Here is a 24,799-nt window from a genome sequence, read left to right as displayed (position 1 = left end):
TGTGGCTGACAGAGCCCGGCGTTATCCGACGCTCTTGCTGTTCCACCGGGCTGCCCTGTCCGTCTGTGCTTCGTGCACCACCGGGCTGCCCCGTCCGTCTGTGCTTCGTGCACCACCGGGCTGCCCTGTCCGTCTGTGCTTCGTGCACCACCAGGCTGCCCCGGTCCGTCTGCTTCGTGCACCACCGGGCTGCCCCGTCCGTCTGTGCTTCGTGCACCACCGGGCTGCCCCGTGCGTCTGTGCTTCGTGCACCACCGGGCTGCCCCGTCCGTCTGTGCTTCGTGCACCACCGGGCTGCCCCGGTCCGTCTGTGCTTCGTGCACCACCGGGCTGCCCCGGTCCGTCTGTGCTTCGTGCACCACCGGGCTGCCCCGGTCCGTCTGTGCTTCGTGCACCACCGGGCTGCCCCGGTCCGTCTGTGCTTCGTGCACCACCGGGCTGCCCCGGTCCGTCTGTGCTTCGTGCACCACCGGGCTGCCCCGTCCGTCTGTGCTTCGTGCACCACCGGGCTGCCCCGTCCGTCTGTGCTTCGTGCACCACCGGGCTGCCCTGTCCGTCTGCTTCGTGCACCACCGGGCTGCCCCGGTACGTCTGTGCTTCGTGCACCACCGGGCTGCCCTGTCCGTCTGTGCTTCGTGCACCACCGGGCTGCCCCCGTCCGTCTGTGCTTCGTGCACCACCGGGCTGCCCCGTCCTGCACCACCGGGCTGCCCCGTCCGTCTGTGCTTCGTGCACCACCGGGCTGCCCCGTCCGTCTGTGCTTCGTGCACCACCGGGCTGCCCCGGTACGTCTGTGCTTCGTGCACCACCGGGCTGCCCCGTCCGTCTGTGCTTCGTGCACCACCGGGCTGCCCCGTCCGTCTGTGCTTCGTGCACCACCGGGCTGCCCCGGTCCGTCTGTGCTTCGTGCACCACCGGGCTGCCCCGGTACGTCTGTGCTTCGTGCACCACCGGGCTGCCCCGTCCGTCTGTGCTTCGTGCACCACCGGGCTGCCCCGGTCCGTCTGTGCTTCGTGCACCACCGGGCTGCCCTGTCCGTCTGTGCTTCGTGCACCACCGGGCTGCCCTGTCCGTCTGTGCTTCGTGCACCACCGGGCTGCCCCGGTCCGTCTGTGCTTTGTGCACCACTGCGGCCACAGCCTCCCCCTGGAGGACGGGCCCTTTCAGAGAGCAGGAAACACACACGTGTGCACGTCAGCTGTGCTCCTGCCCTGCCACCACCTCCCCACAACTGCGGTATCTCCTCCAGCCGCGCACACGTCACTTCCACTGCCCCAAGGCTCCCCATCCGCTGCGGCCTGCTACCGCGGGGCACGCTGGCCCCGAGCCCTGCTGAGAAACCACCAAGGGGGTCAGGCCGGGGGCAGCGACTGGGTGATTCAAAGGAAGTAGGACAGCAGGGCATGGCTGACCGAGGCCAGGGAGGAGAAAGCCCGCGCTCAAGTCCAGAGGCATCTGGAGGCAGAGTGCCTGTGTGGGGACCTCAGTCTCCTTCCAAGTCCTGAACGGACAGGACAAGGTCCCCCACCCCGGGGAGGGCCGTCTGCTTCCTCCAAGGCCTCATGTCTGAACACTGATCTCATCCAAAACAGCCGTCATGGCAACACAGCCAAGGTGTCCCGACACCGTGCTCGGCCTGCGGCGAGGAAGGCAAGGCTCGTGATCTGCTGTCCAGTTTTAGAAACAGGACTGCACGTGTGCCGTCTCTGGTAGCCGTGCAGGCATTGACAAGGACAGCTGGACAGTGGACAGGGTGTTCCCCAGCGGCCAACTCTTCTCAGCCCCACGCCGATTCCCGCAGGCGAGCACTCAGCACGCCCCGTGCTCCAGTGCCACAAGAGGGGTGTGGTTCTGCATCGTGACATCAGACGCATGCCAGTGATGGCTGCAGAGACGCCGTCTGGCGGCCTGACCACCAGCTCTGGCAGCAGCAGGTCCCCCTGCGCGTGGGCTGGCATGGCTACAATGAGGAAGGACACATTCCCATGGACGTGTGTCCCAAAGGCCACGTTGGCAGTTGCCATAGCAGGTCAGTTTCACAATCACACAGGTTATGGGACGTCCCCCACAGTTATGGAAAAGATGGAATCTTCCAGAAACACCAGGAGTTACAGACCACATGGAACATTCTCGAGTACTGGATCTGTGACAACCGAATCGCTCCCTGGGCATGCTGGATCAGCACAGGACAGCGGGCAGGGGGCGGAGGCTGCCGTGAGCCCACTGAGCAGCTGTGAGGCCTGGGCCAGGCGGCTCAGGAAAGTGGCAGGAGAGAGCGCACTGCACAGGGGCATTCCCTCAACAGAAACTGAGTCTCCACAGGTCCTCGTCCTGGCCTCTCCCAAAGGACCAACATGTGCTCCATTTGTAACGTGTGCCACCCCCCACCGCTAGTTCTCCTTCCTGCCTTCCCAGGACACGTCAGCACTCCAGGCAAGCTCCGCCCCAGTGTAGTTCTGTGGTCGCGAGGGCCCTCAGCCCCTCTCCGAGGCCCGCGGGGGCAGTTTCCCTCTCTCAAAGCCTCAGGATGCAGCTAGTTGACTTAGAGCGCTTTAAATGGTGGCACCCAGCAAACTACTTGGCTTTGCCTCTAACAGACGCACCTGCCCCACCCACCCCACCCCTGCAACAGCAGCCTCTTCCCCAGCTGCTCAGTTCTGGCACTTCTCCGGGTACACAGGACAAACCCTGGCCCGCTATCAACGGTATGGCATGTGTCATTCCTGGTCTGCAGCTGCCGGCTAGCCACAGGTTCCGGTGCTTCTGTGTGGGATCTGTGAGCTCTGGGACACGTGATCTTTTCCTAAATGAATAGCAGAGTCCCAGAGCTGGTCTGCGGAGCCCACTTTGAACGTTCCCAGGATGCACATGGTCAAGATGACAGACGCTTGATTTTTCTTTCTTTAGGCCGTGGTTATATGGAAAGAATGCTACAATTCCACCTTCAGGTTAAGAAGCAGCCCATGGCCACGAATAAAACCCACTGAGGATTTCTGCACGTGAGCGGGCTGGCTAGCCAACACGGGAAACGCTCAGCTGTGGCCCCCGTGCGAGCTCCTTCCCCGAGCACAGCAGGCCCTCCCTCTCGAGGGCTGTTGGTTCCACACTTCCTCCTTCAGGCTCACCCCTGTCTCTCCTTACAAACACGTCCTTCTTCATGAGCGGTTACTGCAAGACAGGCTGCCCCCAGATGGGGTGGAGGCACAGCCAGCCCCAGCCAGTTCTGGGGTCCCACTCCGGGACCGCGAGCCGCAGTGGCCGGGGCTGGAGCACTGGGCGGCCCCAGGGCTCACCTTTTTCCCTTCGGTGTCTCCACAGTAGAACTGCTCGGCTTTGGTCTTGCCCATCACCACGGGGTCTGCAGCCTCCAGGTGGGACGGGTTTGCCACCAGGGACAGGGTGATGTTCCTGTCGGTCACGCGGTTGATCCTGCGGTGATACATGCCCAGGTGGTACTTCACGTCTCCGGAGCCCTGACGGTGCAAACAGCGAGTCTGACCCTGTCCGTCAGGGCCTCTCAGAAGGGCAGCCCTTTCCCCGCCCCAACCCCCAGGGCACAGGAGGGAGGGCCTCGGCTGCAGGGGACAGCTCTGCCCCCAGTGCCAGGAGAGCCGGGGTCTGGCGTGGGCTGAGGCTGCCCCGATGTCTGCAGGGCCTCACCTCATCGGCGGCCTCCAGTTTAGAGTCGAACTGACAGAAGATCTGCTCCAGCTCCTTCCTGATGACGTTTGCCAGCACATTCAGCCGCCCCCTGCGACAGAGGCGAGTGAGCTGTGTCCCACGGCCCAGCTGCCCCCAGCAATGCAGGTGGGCCCTGAGCCGGGCCAGGCACCCCAGGCCACGTGTGTGGGCAGTGGAGTAGTGGCAGGTACAGAAATGTTCCGCCCTGGCCTGGCCCCGTGCAGCCTTGGTTCTGGGTTACACCCAACAGGGCACTGGGATTTAATTTTTTTAATAAATGCAGATGAGGCTGGTGCTGTGGGGTAGCGTGTAAAGCCACTGCCTGCAGTGCCGGCATCCCATATGGGCGCCAGTTCAAGTTCTGGCTGCTCCACTTCCGATTTGGCTCTCTGCTATGGCCCGGGAAAGCAGAAGAAGATGGCCCAAGTGCTTGGGCCCCTGCACCCACGTGGGAGACCCAGAAGAAGCTCCTGGCTCCTGGCTTCGGATCAGTGCCACTCCGGCCATTGCGGGCATCTGAGGAGTGAACCAGTGGGTAGAAGACCCCTCTCTCTCTCTAACTCTGCCTTTCAATAAATAAATAAATCTTTAAAAAAAAAAAACCCACTGTAGAGCAAGGCCAATGCCAGTGTGAATCACATGTGACCTTGGCTGTGACAATGACAACAGAGCCACCCTGGGGCAGGGGTGCCGAGAACCCCTGGAAAAGAAGACTCGGCACGTCCCCAGCTTGCTGGCTGGCACCTGAGGAGGGCCCACGCAGTGCCTCCAGCACGCTCAGGGCCTGTGGTACCTGTGTGGCATGCCCATGATCACGTAGTCCACGCCGTTCTCACTCGACTTGTCGATGATGGTCTTGAGGGCGGGGATCAGCACCTCACAGCCCTCCAGACCGAAGCGCTTCTCTGAAGACCACTTTCTCTGCAGGAACTCCTCAAACCTGCACGGGAAACAGAGGCAGGCACGTGCCCCGGGCCGGTCCCGGTGTCGGGGCAGGAGCCAGCACGGAGGCCGACTCTCCTCTCCTGGCTGCCCTCCTCCCACACACCACTGCAGCCACCCGCAGACAGGCACGGCTCTCCTGCAAGCATCGTGTGTACCTGGTGGATCGCACGAGCCGGGCCAGCAGTGTCCGCTTCTCCTCGTTGGTGAACTGCATGATCCCGGGGGTCTCAAACTTCTGCCGGATCCACTGGCACTGCTCCAGGTCGTTGATGAACATGAACTCCACCCCGATGTGCTGGCAGTAGGCCATCTGCGTCACACACGAGAGGGCGTGGTCAGCAGGGGTTGCTTGGCTCAAGGCCATGTGTCACATGCACGGCCCGGCCACTCAGTGCCGGCTGCCCACTCAGCCACAGGGCCGGGGAGAAGGGGCTTCCTCCTCCAATGCCGCCAAGCTGGTGTGGCCAGGGGAGCAGAGCTATGTCCACCGTGGGAAGACGGGCTGTCCTCACAAGACCCTGACTGGCACTGTGACAGGAAGGCCCACAGGCCACCACAGGCTCAAGGGCCAGTGAGAGTTTCAGGCTTTTACATTGCTTTTAAGATGTATTTATTTGGCCGGCGCCGTGGCTCAACAGGCTAATCCTCCGCCTAGCGGTGCCGGCACACCGGGTTCTAGTCCCGGTCAGGGCGCCGGATTCTGTCCCGGTTGCTCCCCTTCCAGGCCAGCTCTCTGCTGTGGCCAGGGAGTGCTGTGGAGGATGGCCCAAGTGGTTGGGTCCTGCACCCGCATGGGAGACCAGGATAAGCAACTGGCTCCTGCCTTCGGAACAGCGCGGTGCGCCGGCCGCAGCGGCCATTGGAGGGTGAACCAACGGCAAAAAGAAGACCTTTCTCTCTGTCTCTCTCTCTCACTGTCCACTCTGCCTGTCAAAAAGTAAAAAAAAAAAAAAAAAAAAGATGTATTTATTTGTTTAAAAGAGTTAAATAGAGAGAAAGCACAGAGAAAGAGAGAAAGAGATTTCCATCCATTGGATCACTCCGCAAATGGCCCAACAGCTGGGGCTAGGCCAGGCTGAAGCCATGAGCCAGGAGCTTCTTCCGGGTCTCCTGCGTGGATACAAGGGCCCAGGCCTTGGACCATCCCTCACTGTTTTTCCCAGGCCAGGAGCATGGAGGTGGACTGGAAGTGGAGCAGCTAGGACTCAAACCAGCACCCATGTGGGATGTCGGCACTGCGGACTCCAGTTTAAACCGCTGCACGACAGCACCGGCCCAGGCTTCTACATTTTTAACTTCTACTTTTTAGTAAGTGTGACTGCATGCATGACCTAAGACAGGTCCTGGTGGCTGGAGTTGTGGAGTAGCGGGGAAAGCCACCCATGGGACGTCAACATCCCCTATGGGCTCCAGTTCAAGTCCTGGCTGCTCCACTTTTGCTACAGCTCCCTGCTGGTGGACTGGGAAAAGCAACATGAAATGGCCTAAGTGCCCCTGCCACCCAGGTGGGAGATCCCGAAGAAGCTCCTGGCTCCGGCCTGGCCCGGTCCTGGCTGCTGTGGCCATTTGGAGAGTGAACTTGTGGATGGAAGCTCTCTCTCTCTGTAACTTACTTCCAAATAAATCTTGAAGGGGGGGGGGGGAGCTCTTGACAGTCTGGGGGCATTCTGTTAGGTGTCCTCACACCCGGAGGCAGCTCAGGTGGGCGGTCCCGAGAAAGCAGGGCTCAGCAGGAAGGAAGCCAGAGAGCAGAGAGCTCTGCAGGAATCCATCTCGGGGCTACCTGAGGCCAGCGCTCTGAAGTCCAGTGAGGCGCTGAGAGCAAACTCCGAGGCAGCACTGGAGCAGCGGCGGGAACGGACGCTGACCTGGCCCCCAAGGACTCTCGCAGACCTCGCTCAGCTGTCTCACATCAGCCCTGAGCCTCAGAGAGCCGTGTCCCCCGCCCAGAGGCTCCCGCCCGTGACCCCCTTGTGGCTTCCCAAAGACAAGGGAAGCAGTGGGCACGGGCAGGGCGAGGGTCTGCTGGACCTCAGCCCATTCGCTCCCTGTTCTGCAGAGCCAGAGCCAGCGCAGACCCTGCCTGAACTCGGAAGCACGGCCACACGGCCGCTCTCACTGTCACCTAGTCCAGAGGAGCTCCCCCCTGGTGACAAGGACAAAATGCCGCTGGGAAAGGCCTTGGAATTTAGGCAACGGCCTGCAGGATGACCAAACTGGAACTTCTAAGCCAGATAGATGCACAAGGAGGCCAGGGAGGGTGTGGTCAGCCTGCCCCTCACTCAGGGCCACACGGACACTGTCCCGTCTCCTCCTTACACATGCCCCTGGGCCCCGAGCTACTGACCAGCCGAAGCAAAGGCGCTCCACACAGCCCAGTGCCACTGGGACCCTCAGAGGCCCCGTCTTCCCTCAGTCCATGGGGGCTGCCAACTGTGGGTGGCAATGCCTGCTCCTCATTCCCCTTCTCAAGTGGCCGGCTGGTGGCAGTGGTGACCCTCTCCCTCGGTCACTACCAAGTCCACCCCTGTGGAGTGTGCTGCCCACACCCGGCCCTGTCCTTGCAGGCCAGGCGGCTGCGCTGCTGTCACAGCACTCCACAAAGCAGCAGGGTCCACGTATGACCTCGGAGGGCGCTCCTGGCCTGCAGACCCCGCTGTGCCTTTTGTCCTTGCCTTCGTTGCTAGGCGAAAAGGGCAGGAGTTTGAGGGGCTGATTGTGTCTCTCTCAAAAGAGACAAGTTACAGAAAGACTGGTCATACTTCCTCTAACCTTGTGATCCCCACGTCACATGGCAACAGCTGAAGTTCCTTGTAAGGACAATGCAGTGAGCACCATCGTCTGCATTCTGAGGACAGGCAGAGCTGTGGCCTGGGCTGGGAGGGAGGCGGCCCTTGTGCAGACTGTGTGCCCTCTGCAGTTTGGGACAGGGCTCGCGGGAACCGCAGGGGATGCGACCCCAGTAGGAGCGATCCACCAAGGCTGCTGGGCTCCGGGGAGGACCCTGAGAAGGACAGGGTGCTCTGAGGACAGACTGCTTTCACACTTCCTGTCCTAACAGATCACTGCAGAGAGCCTAGGGGAGGGGTTGGACACATGGGCAGTCAAGTGACTTGGGGGCAGGGCCCTCGGAGGCCTGATCTCCGTGGGTGCCATCTATGGGCCTTGGGGAGCACAAGAACCTCCGGATCAGCAGGTATTTGGTATAAGTTAAGAAATTGCCCAGGGGACTATATCTCATTTGAGGCCTGCCTCTCCTCCCAATCTCAGTTTCCTGCTAGTGTGTACTCTGGAAGGCAGCAGGTGATGAGTCCGGGACTTGGTCCCTGCCACCCCTATGGAAGACCTGGATTGAGAGCTTGCAGCTTTAGCCTGGCAAGGCTGTGTTGCTACTGGCTTTTAGGGAGCAAACCAGCGACGGAAGAGATCTGTCTCTCCCATTTGAAAAAATGAATAAAAAAGAAATGTAACAGGAGCCACAAGCAGCATTTAAGCTTTCCTGGTAGAAACAGAGGAGGTGAATTTTCCTATCTAACTTGACCCCATTTATCACACACATTCTCTTTTCAATACTGAAAAAGTCACGCAAGTGCTCAACTGTTACATGACTCACGGCTCCCACGCTGACCAGGGTAGGAGCAGAGTGTGGTCAATGTGGTGCCGCTGGAGCAGAGGGGGATGTGTGGAGGGTATGAAGGTACCTCGTCTGGGACTAAGTCCCTCCCCGCCCCTGCCCACACCTTCCCCAGGCCCCTTCTCACCTACAAGCCCAGAGCGAGCAGCTCCAGGAAGATGCTGACCACAGTGTGGCTGCTCGACTATGGGAAATACCACCATCTGACACTTAGGTCTTTCAAGCCACTCTGCTAAGTGTGGAACCAGTGACAGGAGAATTTTACAGCAAACCTCACTCTGCGGGAGCAGGAGCTGACCCCTGGGGTGGCATGGCTCTGACGCAGGGGACCAGTTCTGAAAGCTCTCCAGGTGGTGCCAACATCAGCCCCGGGAGGAGCTGCCTCTGAGAGCCCAGTGGGCCTGCTGGGGACATCAGGAGCCACCAATAGGTTCACACGCTGGGTGGGCAAGATGCCCGGCATCTGCAAAGCCCACCCTAAGGAGTTTCCAGTCTACTTTAAACTGGGTTCTTTAGCTCAGAAGACCAGGCAGCATTAACAGCGACCACAAACGCTAGCCCAGACCTCTCACCAGAGCCACTCCCCTCCGCAGTGGTCACTGTGGTGTAGCCCAGGCCAGTGCCACAACTCTGCCTGACATGTGCATAGGAAGGAGAACAGAAACACAGCAGACGGATGAGTGTGTGTGTGTGTGGGGGGGGCAGAATGAGAGCCTCCACCCAGCGGAAGGAACCCATCTGAGGGGCCATGCCTGTTTGCACCTGTCCTGAGGGTGGGGCTCACTGAAATAAACTCCTAAAGGGATCTGAAGACGGGATGTTTTCTCTGGGGCTGGCACTGCGGCACAGTGAGACAGGCCTCAGTGTGCAACACCTCCGTCTCATACTGGAGTGCTGCTTCAGTCCTGGATGCTCTGCTCCAATCCGGCTGGGAACACGGCAGGCGATGGCCCAAGTCCTCGGGCCCCCGCCACACGTGGAGGACCATGGTGGAGCTCTGGGCTCCTGGCTCCGGCCTGGCCCACACCTGGGCGTGAACCAGCAGATGGAAGATCTCTCTACCTTTCCAACAGACAAATCTACAGAACAGCAGAAGAGTAGCTTCCTCCCTTACATGGAAGAAAGCTCATCTTGCGCCCGCTGTGGGGACACGGGTTTCCTGGGGCCACACTCGTCCTCACCTCCAGGCGACGGATGATCTCCCGCAGGGGCAGCGCCGACTCCTGTCCTCCGATGAAAGTGGTGGTGGGCAGGTGAAAGACCTTGTCCAGGTCAGACTCGTCCAGGCCGTAGAACCCTGCAGGCCACGTGGGTAGGACAAGCCGGACGAGGAGGGACGGGGCGAGCCATAAGGGGCCACAGTTTATGGAAGGGGAAGAACGCCCCAGGTGAGTAAAAAGAAAAGAAAAAATCATATAAAAAACCCTGACATGTATGAACGTGACACATACAGTCAGAAACTGAGACTGTAGCGAGAAATTTCACAGGTAAGTCAGAATCAAGCTCCTGTTATGAATATATTAGTTCAGTGTACCAATTAGTCATAATTTAGACAAATTTCAAGGTCCCAGTTTTGGGGCTGAGAAGAGGGCCACGAGAAGGCACTGTGTAAGTCAATCAAAAAGCTACAGAGTTAAGGAGGGAATTCGAGTATGAAGTGAGGACCTGACAGAGCACAGCGGGCCACAGGTGCTCCCGTGGTAAGACAACGTGTGTGGCAGGTGACAAAGAGCCAGAGTCAAGAAGTGAGGGAAGCAGCTGCCAGGAGCCAAGCAGTCCACCGAGAGCTGCAGTGGTGGGCACAGAGCCCCCGGCCTCAGGGTAAGGACAGACTCCTCCTCCTGAAATACCCAGGTCAAGCGGGACACCCACTCTGCAGCCAGGACCCAGCAGTCCCGAGTCTAACCTGCCTCTCCCGGCTCCCAGAGCACTCTGGGACCTGTCTCCCTGCCTGCAAGAACACTTCCAACCCCTCCATGCCACAGAAACTCTCACGGCGGAGGGCTGGCAAATGCCACCCCGGGTTCTCTGCCCCGCCCAGCACCTACCCTGAAACGTTTGTGGGTGACAGCGGGGCAAAGGACGTGGCTGATGAAGGACAACATGCGGACAGCTCAGGCCAGGGTCCCCTCAGGCTCCAGGAAGGAGAAGCGAGCTGCCTGCAGCGCTCTGCAGCTCCCCCGGCTGCTGGCACGGCCTCGCCGTCTCCCAGCCACGAGTGCAAATGTGACTCGCTGAGATGCCAGGGCTGCTACAGGGTTTACACAGCAGCTCCCAACACCACGGTGGATGCGATCTCCGGGACCTGCAGATACATCCCCAGGCTCCAACCCCAGGCAGAAGGGGCTGGCTCAGGCAGGCCAGGAATCTCCTTAGGCGATTCCGACTCTGGGTTTGAGAACTACAGCCTTTACTGATCTAATGTCACAGGACGGTCTTCAGGTCTTAGAAGCACACTCTGTGTTACTAAGTCCTTGTCTTACTAAAACAAGCACATCTGGCTGCTTTTACCTGGAGCTGGAGACACACAAGTGACGTAGTGCAGCCCGCCCCGCCCCGCCCCGCCCATCCTGTATAGCTATTGCTCGCCCGGGGACACGCACAGCACACACATCCATGGCCCAGCTGCAGGAAATGGCCCCAGAGTCTGGAGGAAAAACACAATCACCTGAGGCAGTGTTCGCAGCTGGAACGTGAGCCAGGGACAGCGGGGACCCAGTCTCCCAGCAGGGCACATTTTGTCAGAAAATCCTTTTGGTGGGCTTCACCAGGCAAGCGCATGCCCTAGGTGAGAACTACCTGTCTCCAGGCGAAGCAGGGCCGGCCCTCACTCTGCTGAACTCTGCTCAGCCCACGCCGGCCACTGAGACATGAAGCTGGCAGGCGTGCGCCCCGGGCAGGCGAGCAGGCCCGTTCTTCACTGCCCCCCTGCCAAGCACAGCTGGAACCCAGGTGTTACGTGAAAACCAACCCAAGACAGCCCTGAACGCCGGAGGCAAGAAGGCAGAGCAGCCAGGGAGGCTGCTGGGTTTCCTTTTTGCCTCCATTAGGGCAGAAGAATCAGCAACCCAGAAACCCTGAGAGCGCACAGAAAGACAGCTGCTGGAGCCAAGGATGGAACAGGCGGCCCACGCAGACAGAAAACCTCCCGACCACAGCTGTCCTACTCTAGCCAAACCTCACAAAACAGCCCCAGCCACCCTGACCAGGCCACCATGGCCCCAGCTGCCAGCCTGCAGTGTCACGGCCACACCCTGCCCTCCCCCAGAGCACAGCCCAGATGTCTGCCCAACAGGAGATCTCAGCCAGGTCCTGGCTTCAACAGGAACGCACTCAGGCTGAGGGAGGAGATAACCAACAGTGGTGCCCGCTGCAGGCCTGGGAGTCACCAGCGGCCTCGGGGAGCCCTCGCCACGAGACGGCCATGCACAGACACACGCAGTCCCAACCAGCAAGCACCAGCACAAAGAAAACCAGCAAAAAGGTTGAAACAACCTGCCCATGGACAGGCTCGGTGGTAGGAGGAGAGGACAGGGATCAGGTGAATCTGGAAACGGAAGAGCAGAAAGAGAACCTCGGGGGTCTGTGACAGACGGCGCGAGCTCTCACACCTGTGCAGGGAGAGCCCAGCGCAGAGGAGAAAGGGAGCTGAAAAGCCACTCAGAGAATCAAGTAGAAGATAACCTACAGATTCCAGAAACCGAGTCCCCGGGGCACGCCTACACAAACCCACGCCAGAACACATCGTAAGGAAACCTGTCTAATGAAAGCAGGCACAGAAGCTGGGAGGCAGCTGGGGGGGGGGGGGGGGGACACCTCAGCAACAGGGAGAGCACGTGGAGGGACAGGGTTCCCCCCAGAACAGGCAGGCCATGAGGGGCCTGAAAGAGCTGTGTCCACCAACAAGGCCCCAGAGGATGAAGACTCGAGAGATTCCAGGTGAAAGCAAACGAGAGGACGTGCCCTAAAGGAAGCTCTCCCAAGTGTGAAGGAATGAACAGAAGGACTCCTGGAACGTCAGAACACAGAAGGAACACGAAAACCAAAACGGGTAAAAAAAGACTCAGATACATGCTCATCTGTAAGAAACTCACGTCATATATGATATGGGCAGGCTTAAAATAAAGAATGAGGTGGGTGTTACAGTGTGGCAGGTTGAGTTGGACTGCACTGCTGTTTGGGACACCCACATCCCATACTGAGTGCTGATTCACGCCCCGCTGCTCCACTTCCAATCGAGCTTCCTGCTGACGCACCCTGAGAGGTAGCAGGTGATGGCTCAAATGCTTGGGCCTCTGCCATCCACAGGTGAGAAATGGATGCAGTTCCAGGCTCTTGGTTTCCACCTGGCCCAGCACCGGCTGCCGTGGGCATTTTGGGAGTAGATGGAAGAGACGGAAGTGAGTAAATAAATAAATCTTTAAAAAAAAAAAAAGAAGAATGGAAAATCTGGGGTAGGCATGTGGTGCAGGAGTTGTTGTCTGGATGCTCTGTACAACTCCTGGCTGCTCCACTTCCAATCCAGCTTCCTGGGGATGCACACCCTGGGAGGCAGCAGATGACGGCTCAAATATCTCAGTCCCTGCCCCCACAAAGACGACCTGGACTCAGTTCTGGGCTCCTGGCTTGGGCGTGGCTTAGCTCCAGCTGCTGTGGGCGTTTGGGGAGTCAACCAGCAAATAGGAAGAGCGCTTTCTTTCTTCCTTTTAAATAAAATGAAAAAAATTTAAGGAAGAGGATAGAAAAATTATGTGACCTAAACATTAATCAAATTAAAGCTGGAGGTACCTTTATTAACATCAAGTAAAGCTGACTTCGGAGGAAAGAAAATGGTCAGCGACAGACGCATTTACATCATGAAAAAGGTGCCACCACTACCCTAAGTGCGTACGCAGCAAAAAACAGAGCTGCAAAATCTGGGAACCAAAACTGGGGACTGAAAGCAGAGACTCACTTCCTAGCTGACAGTCAATTCTCCTCTCCACAAGCGACCAAGAAACTAGACTGGACATCAGCAAGGGCGCAGAACTCGGCGACCACCAACAGGACCAAATCAACATGGATGCTGACGCTGCACCCAACAGCAGCTTTGTGCACGAGGCTGCAGAACAAATGCCAAGGCAGCCAACATACTGGGCCGTTAAAAACCTCTATAAATGGTGAAACTCACTTCTAGAATAATCTATGAGCAGAGAACTGAGTGAAAATACAAAGTTTGTGGGACAGCTAAAGCGGCACTGAGAGGGAAATTTCTAAGTAGTAAATACACACACCACAAAAGGAGAAAGACAGCTTCTGGTCCCCAAGGAGCTACAGAAGAGGAGGAACAGCAAACAAACCGGTAAGCAGAAGAAAACAACAAAGAGCAGGAAGCAGTGCACTCGAAAACAGCAAAAACCAGAAAAAGGAAAATGGAACAAGCAACCGGCCTGTGGACAGGATCTGTGTAAACGATACTCACATCACTTGCAAGAGGGAGAGAGGGAGAGACAGAGAGAGAGAGAGAGAAAGCAAATTATTAACACCAGGAATGAAACGGGGCGCCAGGGCGGACCTCAGGGCTATCCAAAGGATCTGAGGGGAATACCGTGAACAACTGCACGGGAACACAAACCACCATTACTCATCCAATAAACAGAGCATCTGAAACTCAAATCACAAACACAAAACCCCGTAAGGCCAGAACTCTGGCTGGAAAATCCTGTTTCAGGAGGAATTAGTGCCAGTTAAATACAATCTCTTCCAGAAAACAGAATAGGAAGAACACTTCTCAATTTATTTTTATGAAGCCAGAATTACTGATAACAAAGGCAGAGAAAAAGAAGAAAATTACAGATCAATATCCCTCATGAACACTGATATAAAAAAATTTGGATGAGTACAGATACAGAAATATATAGACGTTAAACACCATAACCAAGTGTGGCTTATTTCAGTAATTCAAAGTTTGATACACAATCAATACAATCTACATTATCATTAAATCTTCTACTGGGTAAAGCGGATGCCTGCGATGCTGGCATTCCACATGGCTGCTGGTTCATGTCCTGGCTGCTCCACTTCCGATCTAGCTCCCTGTCAATGGCCTGGGAAAAGCAGAGGAGGATGGCCTAAGTGTCTGGAGCACTGCTATCCATGTGGGAGACCTGGAAGAAGCTCCTGACTGCTGGTTTCAGCTTGGCCAGTCCTACCTGTTTCAGCCATCAGAGGAGTGAACCAGTGGGTAGAAGCTCGCTCTCTCTGTCTCTCCTCCTCTCTAACTCTAACTTTCAAATAAAAACAATAAAAATGATTCTTTAAAAAAAACTTCTATATTTAAGAAGACAAATCTATGACTATTATCAAGAGACACAGAAAATCTGAAATAATCCAACACCCATTCACAATAAAAACTATCAGAAAACCAGAAGGAAGGGAGCGTCCTCACTTGACAAAGAGCATCTACAGAAAGCCTACAGAGAACAACGTACTTGATGGTGAAAGACTGCGCTCACCATTCTCTCAACATGGTGCTCCCCAGCAGTGAGGAGACAGGGTGGAATAACTGCTCCTATTTTCAGATGCTTACTTATACAGAAAATTCCAAGGAATCTACACCCCCTCCCCCAAGAAAATCCTGGAATAAATGAGTTCATCAACATAAACACAAAGATCAACTGTTGGGGCCGGCGCTGTGGCATAGCAGGTAAAGCCACCGCCTGCAGTGCCAGCATCCCATATGGGCACCGGTTCATGTCCCAGCTGCTCCACTTCCAATCCAGCTCTCTGCTGTGGCCTAGGAAAGCAGAAGAAGATGGCCCAAGTCCTTGGGCCTCTGCATTTGCATGGAAGACCTGGAAGAAGCTCCTGGCTCCTGGCTTTGGATCAGTCCAGCTCTGGCCGTTGTGGCCATCTGGGGAGTGAACCAGCAGATGGAAGACACCTCTCTCTCTTCCACCCCCCACCCCCCCGCCTCTGCCTCTCCTTCTCTCTCTGTGTAACTCTTTCAAATAAATAAATAAATCTTTAAAAAAAAAAATCAATTGTTTTCTATACATTCTCAATGAAAGTGTGAACACAAAATTAGAAATATAAAACTCATAAAGAACTTAAATACTGAAAACTACAAAAAATCGATAAAAGAAATCAAAGATCTCAATAAACGGAGACATACTGTGTCCGTGGACTGGAAGACGACACAGTAAAAATGTCAATTCCCCCTTGCAGGTTTAACACAACTCCTGTCAGAGTGTCAGCTACGTTCCATGTAGACAGACACACTTACTCCAAAATTCACCGGGGAAAGGAAAGGCCAAGCACTACAGCTTCCAAAATGCCCCCACCGGGGGAGGTGCTCACAACTGCACACGCACACCACGTATGTCAACGTGAAGTTTAGGTCAATGGCAAAGTCTCACAGGTATTATGGGTAAGAGAGGGGAGGAAGAGAGCTCCTCAGAGGAGCTGGAGTGGAGGAAGAGGCTGGGCATGGGGGGATGAGAGCAGGCAGATGACCCGGCACCCCGACTCTGGATTCCTCAAACGTGCTCCGTGCAGACCGAGGGTCAGCAGGGCTCCCAGCAGGCTCTTAATGAAGACTGGTTGTCCTTCAAACAGGGAACATTCTGGAAATCCTGTCCTGCCCCAGAAGCAGGATCTGGAGAATGCAGAGTCCGGCCCAAGCAGCAGCACGGAACGTTGAGGATGGGACAAGCCCCCATGCAGAAGTGACACGGCCTCAGGTCCCCGCAGGCTGCCACGGGGGCCACAGGCGAGCTGTGCTGAGAACGGACGCTGCCTGTGAAGCGGTGGGGACGCACACAGAGAGATGAAGAACGCTCTTCAGAACACACAATGGACAGGAACAGAAAGACCCCAGGTCAGCAGCTCTGCTGGCGGGGTGGTAGCTAAATGAAAGGGAGAACGTCTTAACAAGCTTTCAAACGCCGGACAGAAGTTGTGCCAACTTTCCCCAGACGCATGCGAGGAAAGCCCCACATCCTGTCCAAGCGAGGTCCTCGGCTCGGCAGGCGACGGTCTCACTCTTTTCATACCTCCTACTGTTAGCATTCGGAGTCGCTCCTTGAAAACTGCAAGGTCTGAGAGGCAGAGTGGGGGCATGGGTGAGCGCAGAAGGAAAAAGACAGGCGAGAGTTAGTTCAGGGAAAACCAAACACCGAGACACATCACCGCCGCAGTCAAGGCACAGGGACACACACTGAGGGAGAAGAGGGTGGGAGGCGTGGTCAGGGGCACGATGGAACTGTGCACAGAACAGCTGGAGCAAGGGGAGGCCGCTCCCCGGACCCTGGGCAGCCATCAGGCAGCGTCGTTTGATCTCCTCGCGTCCCAGCCTCGGGCCCCGAGAGGAGCTGGGCTGGGTGCGCTCCTGGGAAGTCGCGTGCGCCTCACCCAGAGGACTGTCACGTGGAAAACTGAGGGCCAGAAAATGAAAAGCCTCATTTTCAGGGCAGCCATTTCTCAGAACTGGGCTTGGGCAAGGGCCCACACTCTGGGCCTTCCGAGAAGGCAGCCTGCAGCAAAGCAGCAAGGCCGAGAAGAGCCCAGATGGCCGCTGGCCACACTCAGCGGCACGGGTCCCTTCTGCCTGCAAGTTTTTCACCAGAGGCTACACCACCTGAATGCTCTCAGCTGCCAATGAAGACCAAGACGCCTACTTGGACACGCAAAGTATGCTCCTGACCCCTGACACTGGGAGTGCGGGCTGGAGGGGACCGGTCAGGAAGGTGGTGGTAAAAGGGCTGCATGGACGGGCTGACGGCTGAGTACTCAGAGCCACCTCACAGTCCCTCTGCAGACTCCCTGCCCTGGGCATGCCTGCTGACGGTGCGACCTGACTCAGAAGAGACCCCCAAGAGCAGGCCTGCTTCCCACAGGGTCCACAGGACTCCCATGGGCAGGACCAAGGGGTCAGGCTCTGCCTCCTTCCCCTGAAGGACAAGAGCATCCACCCAAGACCTCAGAGCCCAGCAGCTCGCGAGACACACCCCGAGCTCTGCACAGAAGCGCATCAAGACAAGGATGAGCGATCTTTCTTCCTTCAACCTTCACAACCAAGATGTGAGACATGGCAAGAAGCAGCGCTCCAGGGCGGCGCCACGGTGTGTTCACGCCGGAACTCCAGGGAGGAACGGGTACAAAGGGCCATACAAAGGCACTCTGGCCAAATGTTCATATCCTGGAGACTGGGAAGTGGATGTTTTCGTGTCCTCCTGAAATGTTCTGCATTTTATAATAAAAGCAGAGAGACAACCGAAGAGGACGAGAGGGAAGAGAACAGCAGCAGCCATTCCGGTCATCAGGACAGAGCCTGCCAGCGTCCTAGCCAGCACCTCCTGAGGAGTGCACGCAGGTGCTGGTGGGGTCAGAGCAGCTGGGAAGGGCCACGACCCCCTACGTGAGGAGCAGCAGTGAGAACCCACACAGCGCCACTCGGAGCTAAGCAGACTGTTTACCAGTTCCTGGGGGTCTACAGACGAGGAATCCTCTTGCCGTCAGGGGTCTGCATGGCCCAGGCCTCACTCTCTGAGGGTGACTAGGTGAGCGTGCTTACCAGGACTTCAAACCCCCTTCAGGGGCATCCTTAGCTTGACAGAGCCCTGCTGAGTCCCTCAGGGGACATGCCACACACAGCAGCGTTTGCACACTGACTGCCCCCTCACTGCTCTGAAACATGGAGAGCGAAATCCAATCTATTTTTGGCTCATTCTTCTCAGCCTGCAAGGGACAGACCAGCCCTGGGATGTCAGGAAGGCACGCACAGTCATCGCTCGCTGTGCTCTCGAAGACGCAGAGGCAAGCACTGACTCACTTCAAGAGTTGGAATTCTCGGGGTGGGTGTCTGGTCTAGAGGCTAAGCAGCTGAAATACTGGCGTATTTTTGAAACTCTTGAGTTATCTCTTTAAAAATTAACCTCACTTATCTGAAAGGCAGAGGCAGAGAATGAGCTCCCACCTGCTGGTTCACTCCCCAAATATCCTCAATAGCTGGGGACAGGCTGGGCTGAAGTTGGGGACTCAACCTGGGTCTCTCCTAGTGGGTGGCAGGGGTACAGTTACCGGAGCCAGCACCACTGCTCCCTGGGTGTGCGTGAGAAACACGCTAGACCAGACTGGAGCCGACGCCAACCCTGGCACTCGGATAAGGGATGTAGGTGACCCAAGCAGTGTCCTAGCTGCGATGCCAAACAACTGCCCTTGCACTGACTTTTTAATTACCAGACCCAAGTTCATTTCCTAAAAGCTTTATCCGCAACTTGAAACACTAACGGTAACTGGGTGAGAAGAGTCACATCTTCCTCCTATTAATTTACAGAATTTGCTGTTTCGATTTCACCTTTTATGTTGAAATCTCTCATTAACCCATTATATCCCATGGTCCTATACACAGGATACCTATGAAGACTTACATTGAGCAATAAAATGAATATAAACTCATGTTAATTGTGATTATTGGGGCCGGTGCTGTGGCGTAGTGGGTAAAGCCACCGCCTGCAGTGCCAGCATCCCACATGGGCAGCCAGCTCGAGTCCTGGCTGCTCCACTTCCAATCCAGCTCTCTGCTATGGTCTGGGAAAGCAGTAGAAGATGGCCCAAGTCCTTGAGCCCCTGCACCCACGTGGGAGACCCAGAAGCAGCTCCTGGCTTCAGACTGGCACAGCTTCAGCTGCTGTGGCCATCTGGGGGAATGAACCAGTGGATGGAAGACCTCTCTCTCTCTCTTCCTCTGCTCTCTGTAATTCTGCCTTTCAAATAAATAAATAATCTTTCTAAAATTTGTGATTATTATGCTATCAAATTATCTGCAGAAATGAACATCTGGGACTTAATGGGGTAACATAAACCTCAATTATCTTTGTCAAGACAACTATGACAAGTTACAGAATTTACACATAAACCACAGGTGGAGGCGATTTTAAATGGGAATCTAATTTAAATGCTATACTTGGAAGACAGGAGAAAGTCAGGGCTGGAGGCAATGGGGATGAGATGCCACCCTTCTCACCCCACACTAGACAAGGAAGGGGTGACTGGCATGGAACCTACACCCGAAGGCAAGCTGGGGACAGCGGCTAGGTCTGCACGTTAACCGTTTCTACTCAGACAGCGAAAGCACAAGAGGGCACCGGCCCCCGGGACTGTCCGTGTCCTTCCGCTGCTAACAACCCCCTGAATCTGGTGTTGGCAACTGACTCCCATCTCTGCCTTGGCACCCGAGCCCATGTTCTTTCATTAGGGCCAGCGTCCCTGCCAGGAGACTTTGGGCTGCCCTGCCCCTAGGCCACAGCCATCCAGGACACTCCCAGGGACTCCACTGGCCCTCTCCCTCTCCAGGTCTGTGGTCTCCTTTTGGAACACTCAACCCTCCTTCTCAGAGAGGGGTCTACAGTGCAACTGGGCACCAATTAAGATGGGCTGCTGGGGTCATGTGAGCCTAGCGCTCAACTAACATTCTCTGGAAATATCCCTGTTCCCACTATCACCTGCAGAGTCAGGAAACAAAACCCAAGCTACCTGACAAACTGTCCTAAAACTGACTTATTAAACCTCAGATGAAAACCACCACACACCCCAGGGGCTGCACCACATTTCTGCGGCACTCGTAACATGACGTGTGTGCCCGCAGCCTGCGACGGCGAACCCGGCCAGGGCTGCCTGGCGAGAGTCTAACTGCTAAGCCTCTCCCACTGCGGCTTCAGGAGTCAGAAGAATTTCTGGGAAATGAGAACAGGTGCCCCAGGCCAGTTTCCCAACCTCTTAAAAACTGGTCTTTTGGTTCCAAACCTCCCCTCCATGGAGTCTGTGTTGCCTGGCTCGAGTTCTGGCACTAGATACTCACAGCTCCCGCCTGTTTCCTGCAGGGTCCTGGGCCCCCTGCTCGGTCCACCTCATCACCACTGCTGGCCACTGGCCTCAGAGATTAGTTGTTAACTTAGCTCACTCTCACATAATTTAGCAAGCTCCAGGCACTATCTGAGGAGTGTAATTCTGAGACGGTCTCAGGTTCCATCACGCTGTACACGATGCACAGGAGGCACACGGGGTGAGCATGGCTCACGGCAGAGATGGCGGGGCCGGAGGAGCTGCCCACGCTGCCTGGCACTCACACTGGACCTCCTCCTTTCTTGAGGCTGTGCCCATATCAAGGGTGAGAGTTGGTGAGAGACCAATTTTCCTACAGTCTCAAACCTGTAAGGAATTCACACTGTGTCCACGTTTGCATGTGAGAGAGACTTCGTCTCAATTTTTATGTCACACGGTTTCAGATGGATGGATTACAATCCACTCTCTTCTCCCAAAGTGGGGGCTACTCCCCGGCTCTCTGGGCGGTTCTTAAATGCTCCCAGCCACAGGGTTCAAAACTCGTCTCCTCCAAGGACTTGGAGCTGCACAGCCAGCTCGGTGAGCTTGCTCTGGCCCTCCCGCCTCCCCACGTTGCTGCTGCTGGAAGGAGGGAGGCCACCTTCGGATCCTGGCTCTGGCTGGGCTGCTGAGGAACTAGGGGAGGGCTGGGATGGTTGGGGGTGTTGGGCCTGACCGTCTTGGTCTAGGCGGGCAGAGAACCACTCTGGAGTTCTCTGGTAACTACTGTGCTGAGTCGAGAACCACTGAGAGCGCACATTTTAAGATGCTGGCTACTGCAGGTGTCAGGGGAAGGGGAGCTGGGACAGTGCAGGCTCAGGTGGGAGAAGAGGCCAGCCCCCACTGTGACCAACACGGGGAGGTGCTCCTCTCCCACCAGGCAGGAGAGTCCAGCAGCCAGTGGCTCCCCGTCCTGAGCACCGACTGGGCAGTGAGCATGGCGGGGGGAGGGGAGGAGACTCGAGGGCAGGGGTGTCTGTTGTAAAAGGTGAGGAGTGGGAAAGAGGCTCTCCTGAGGACACTGAAGGGAGGCCCACTTTGGCGAGCACAAAGTTGCCATTACGGAACAAAGGAGCAAGGTTCCACTCACGCGCCTGCTACAGTCCGAACTGTAGTCTACTCAGTTAGACTCAAAGGGGTTTCAGCCTCCTTCCTGGACCCGCTGGAGAGCTGCTGTGATGTAGAGGAAATCCCCTATCATCTGCCAACACCAATTCCAGAATCACCGCCGGCAGGCATCACACCACGTCCTGGGAGCCCCAGAGCCGGCTTCTCTGACCCCTCCCGCAAAGTGCCCCAGAGCAGGCTAAGTCGGTCCGACCTGAAAGCGGGGTTAGCAGGTGGGTGATCAACTTCACCAGCGTGCGGTGCCTGCTGTGAACGCCTGGCCGTTTCGATTAGTCACGCTGTCATTTCCTTAGTGTGGTTAGCAGCAAGGTGACGGAAAGCAGATTAACTCTGGAAGCAACTACAGATGGCAGGCCAGCCCTGACACCCGCGTCACCTCACGAGGAGGGCGGGTCTGGGTGGGAACACATGGCAGCTGTGCCAAGACCCGACTGTGCTCCACACATGCACCTCCCGAAGGCCCTGCCTCCTGACGCTGCGGGAACGTAGCCCCAGTTCCCTCCGTGTGATCACCAGCACTGCACGGCGGGCTGGGCACAGGCTCGGGGTGGGGGGGGTGGGGGGAGGGGCCAAAGCCCAGAGCTGTTCTCTGAACCAGCTTCTGACCCCCTCCTGCCCTGACGGGCCAGCTCTTCCCCATGCCAGACTCTCTGAATAACACTTTATTTTCCAGATTGAGACTTCAGCCAATCTGGCTGAAAACGAATCTGAATATAAATATACAAATAACTTGCCCACCACCCCTCCTTCAAACATGAAGGCTGCATCACTGGTCAATTTCAAGTGATCAGAAATAAAGGAAACTGAAGAGCTTTCCCTCCTGCCTGCATGTCTGGCTACCACGGGCTGGCACAGCGAGAGGAGCTCAAGCAACGCAGCCAACGGCTCCCAGACCCTCACCAAGTTTGTCTGTGGATGAGATAATGTCAGCGGGCACGGAGGAGTCCAGATCAGCGTCCAAAATCCCCAGGGGGTCCAGCTGTGCTACATGGTGCCCTCGTATCTACGAGGGGCCAGCGATGAGAGGGAAGGACACACACAAGAGGACAGGAGAAAAAAAGAGGGAAGGGTAAAAAAAAAGTAAAATGACATTAAAATTAGTGTTTACAGGTTAATTCTCACCCACGTTTGAAGAAACAGTTACCGGAGCACCATCAAAATTTACACAACTAATTCCGAGAGGATCAAGTTTTGCAATGTGGTGACCCCTGACCTGGAATAACAACACAAGCAAGTCAGTAAGCAGAGGGCAGGCACTGTGGGGAAAGTCACGCCGCGAGCGTCTCGCCCAGCCAGGAGCACAGCACCAGGGCCCCGCACAACAGAACCAACTGCTAAAACAGCTAGGGATTCCTGTAAAAGCACTCTGGGCTGAGACCGTGCTTGCAGGAGAAGGGAAACCTCCCCAGGTGCTGCTAAGCTTGGCAGTCTCAAAGGAGCGTGTGCCGGGGAGACGGAAACCGGGCATGCTGGGAGAGGGGACCCCAGCACGCTGTCGCCTCCACTGAGCACAGGAAGCCCGTCAAGGTGCTGGTGGTGACTATGGTGGCGTGATGAGCATCTCCCCCACACCCCCCCTGGAGGTTTGCCCTTGTCACGCCCTGTGGGCAGCAAGGCCCTCTGAGAAAACCCAAGGGAGATAGGACATCCCTTCGATCCTGAGGTCTTCAGTGTTGGGTACGTCATCCAGTGTCCTGCCAGGTTCTGAGAAGGGGGCAGGTGCTGACCAGTCACTGCCAGGTCAGGTTAACATGGATCCTGAGGGTGTGCAAGCAACGGTGGGGAAGGACCAGCTGTGCCTCTTACCTGTGGTCAGGTCCACCATGGAAATGCCTGCACGTCTCCTTGAGCGCCCCAGGGAGAGCCCTCCCCGCCAGACGACAGCAGGAGGGGCCTGTGGCCCAGGGCCGCCCTGGATGCCTGTACTAGGGGCCTTACATGAGGAGGACGCAGCCAAGCCACCAACTTCAGGACTCAAGAGCACAAAGCAGAACAGAGCAGGCACAGGTTCCCCAGCTGGGCTCCCAGGGGACTGCCCTCAGGGAGGCGCCTTGCCTACCCCAACTCCCTCCTTAGAGCCTGCCTCTCGTGGCCTAAGCACACAGCTCTGGTCCCCGGACGTGAGGCCGCAGGCTGGAAGAGCCGTGGAGACTGCTCTCAGAAAGGCTGGAGGGGGCCCTTTCTGCTGCCCTGCTGGGCACGCTCTGAGCAGGGCCCTGTCCCTTCCCCACGCGCTGTAGGCTCGGCCCTCTCTTCTGTGTCCCCAGACTCCACGGGGTGACTTTCCCACAGTGTCCCCCGACAGCACCGCCCTCCCAGCCACTGCTCCCTCCAGGTAGGGGTGCCTGGCACTGACTCGGTTTCCCTGGCCACACATCTCTCTCATGCACTTAGGAAAACAGTAAGGAGCTATTTATAGGGTTGGCATGGGGTGGGGGAGACCCATGCGAACAGGGTGAGCCTGCTCCTTTCCTCCTGTGTGTGCGACTGCTACCTCCCTGCGGCCTGACAGGGGGAAAGCACCGGGACTCGACTCAGCGACAACCACGAGCAAAGCCGACGGTGGCCTAGGAGTGCTGTGTCCTTTCTCACAGGGACGCTCGCCCACTCACCTGATACGCCCTGATGAGGGACTGCACCGCCAGGTGGTCCTCCACGAGCTTGTCCACGCTGGGCTGAGCCTGGGCGACGGCAGCCAGGGAGGCTCGGCTCAAGGGAAGGGGACTCTGGTAGGCAGTGCCTGGGGGGGCTCCGGCATTGGTGTTGCGGAAAAAAATGTCCCATGACTAAAGACAGAAAAAAAGACAGGGTTAGCCCACTGCTCCGCACAGTGGCCACCAACAGTTACCCTGTGCAGGCAAGCGCGCCTCCCGTTCTCTCTCGCCTGCCGACCGCAGGCCTCTCCAGGATGGGTCCTGGTTCTCCACCATTTTCATTTTGCCCTCAGAATGCACCTTCTGACTTCCACACGTGCCACACGTGCCCAGGGCCATCTTCCACCAGCACGTGTTCCAAGGGCCCAAAGCCACATGCTGGCTGCCCTGGGGGCCAGGTGCTGGTGCTCAGGAAACAGCCAAACACGTCCTGACCCATCTTCCCCTCAAGGCCCTGCAGCTGGGAGGCGATGACGCTCACGGTGCTGCCCGCCAACCCTCCCAGGTCTGCAGGAACACCAGATGACTCCACCCCCACCCCCACCCCCACAGAGATTTATGCCTCCCTCAAGACCCCAGAGGTTCAGCACAGCCCTCAGGGGCCCAGTGACACCTGCTTGTGTTCTATGCCTCTGGACACAAAGCTGAAGCTCACTGTTTACGAGAGGCCGCAGTAATGCCCCAGAGAAGCAATCTCATCTCTTCCCCAGGAGGAGCACATGGGGAGTGGGGTCACAGACCCTGGGGAGGTGTCCTTCTGGGCTCAGTTTTTTCCATCTATAAGGACAGAAACATGCATTCTCAGGGGCCAGTATCGGAGCACAGCAAGTCAGGCTGCCTCCTGCGATGCCAGCATCCAAAATGGGCACGCACGCATGCCCCAAGTGCTCAACTT

At 56.9% G+C, this 24,799-nt stretch overlaps 1 protein-coding gene across 1 annotated transcript in view; it reads right to left on the bottom strand.

Moving 5' to 3' along the window:
* The window catches only part of OGDH (oxoglutarate dehydrogenase), a 63,447-nt gene that overhangs the window by 10,271 nt on the left and 28,377 nt on the right, over positions 1 to 24,799 (bottom strand). Inside the window, exons 3-9 of the mRNA XM_062178409.1 lie at positions 23,863 to 24,036; positions 22,151 to 22,253; positions 9,442 to 9,557; positions 4,782 to 4,936; positions 4,475 to 4,621; positions 3,661 to 3,751; positions 3,294 to 3,473 (exon numbers count right to left, since the gene is read on the bottom strand). Coding sequence (XP_062034393.1) covers positions 3,294 to 3,473; positions 3,661 to 3,751; positions 4,475 to 4,621; positions 4,782 to 4,936; positions 9,442 to 9,557; positions 22,151 to 22,253; positions 23,863 to 24,036 — 966 coding nt within the window. The remainder of the gene's footprint in view (positions 1 to 3,293; positions 3,474 to 3,660; positions 3,752 to 4,474; positions 4,622 to 4,781; positions 4,937 to 9,441; positions 9,558 to 22,150; positions 22,254 to 23,862; positions 24,037 to 24,799) is intronic.

The sequence above is a fragment of the Lepus europaeus genome, chromosome 20 (genome assembly GCF_033115175.1).
Source record: "Lepus europaeus isolate LE1 chromosome 20, mLepTim1.pri, whole genome shotgun sequence".
Classification (NCBI taxonomy): Eukaryota; Metazoa; Chordata; class Mammalia; order Lagomorpha; family Leporidae; genus Lepus; species Lepus europaeus.
Note: the sequence above shows the minus strand (reverse complement) of the source record. Positions and strands in the feature narration are given on the sequence as shown.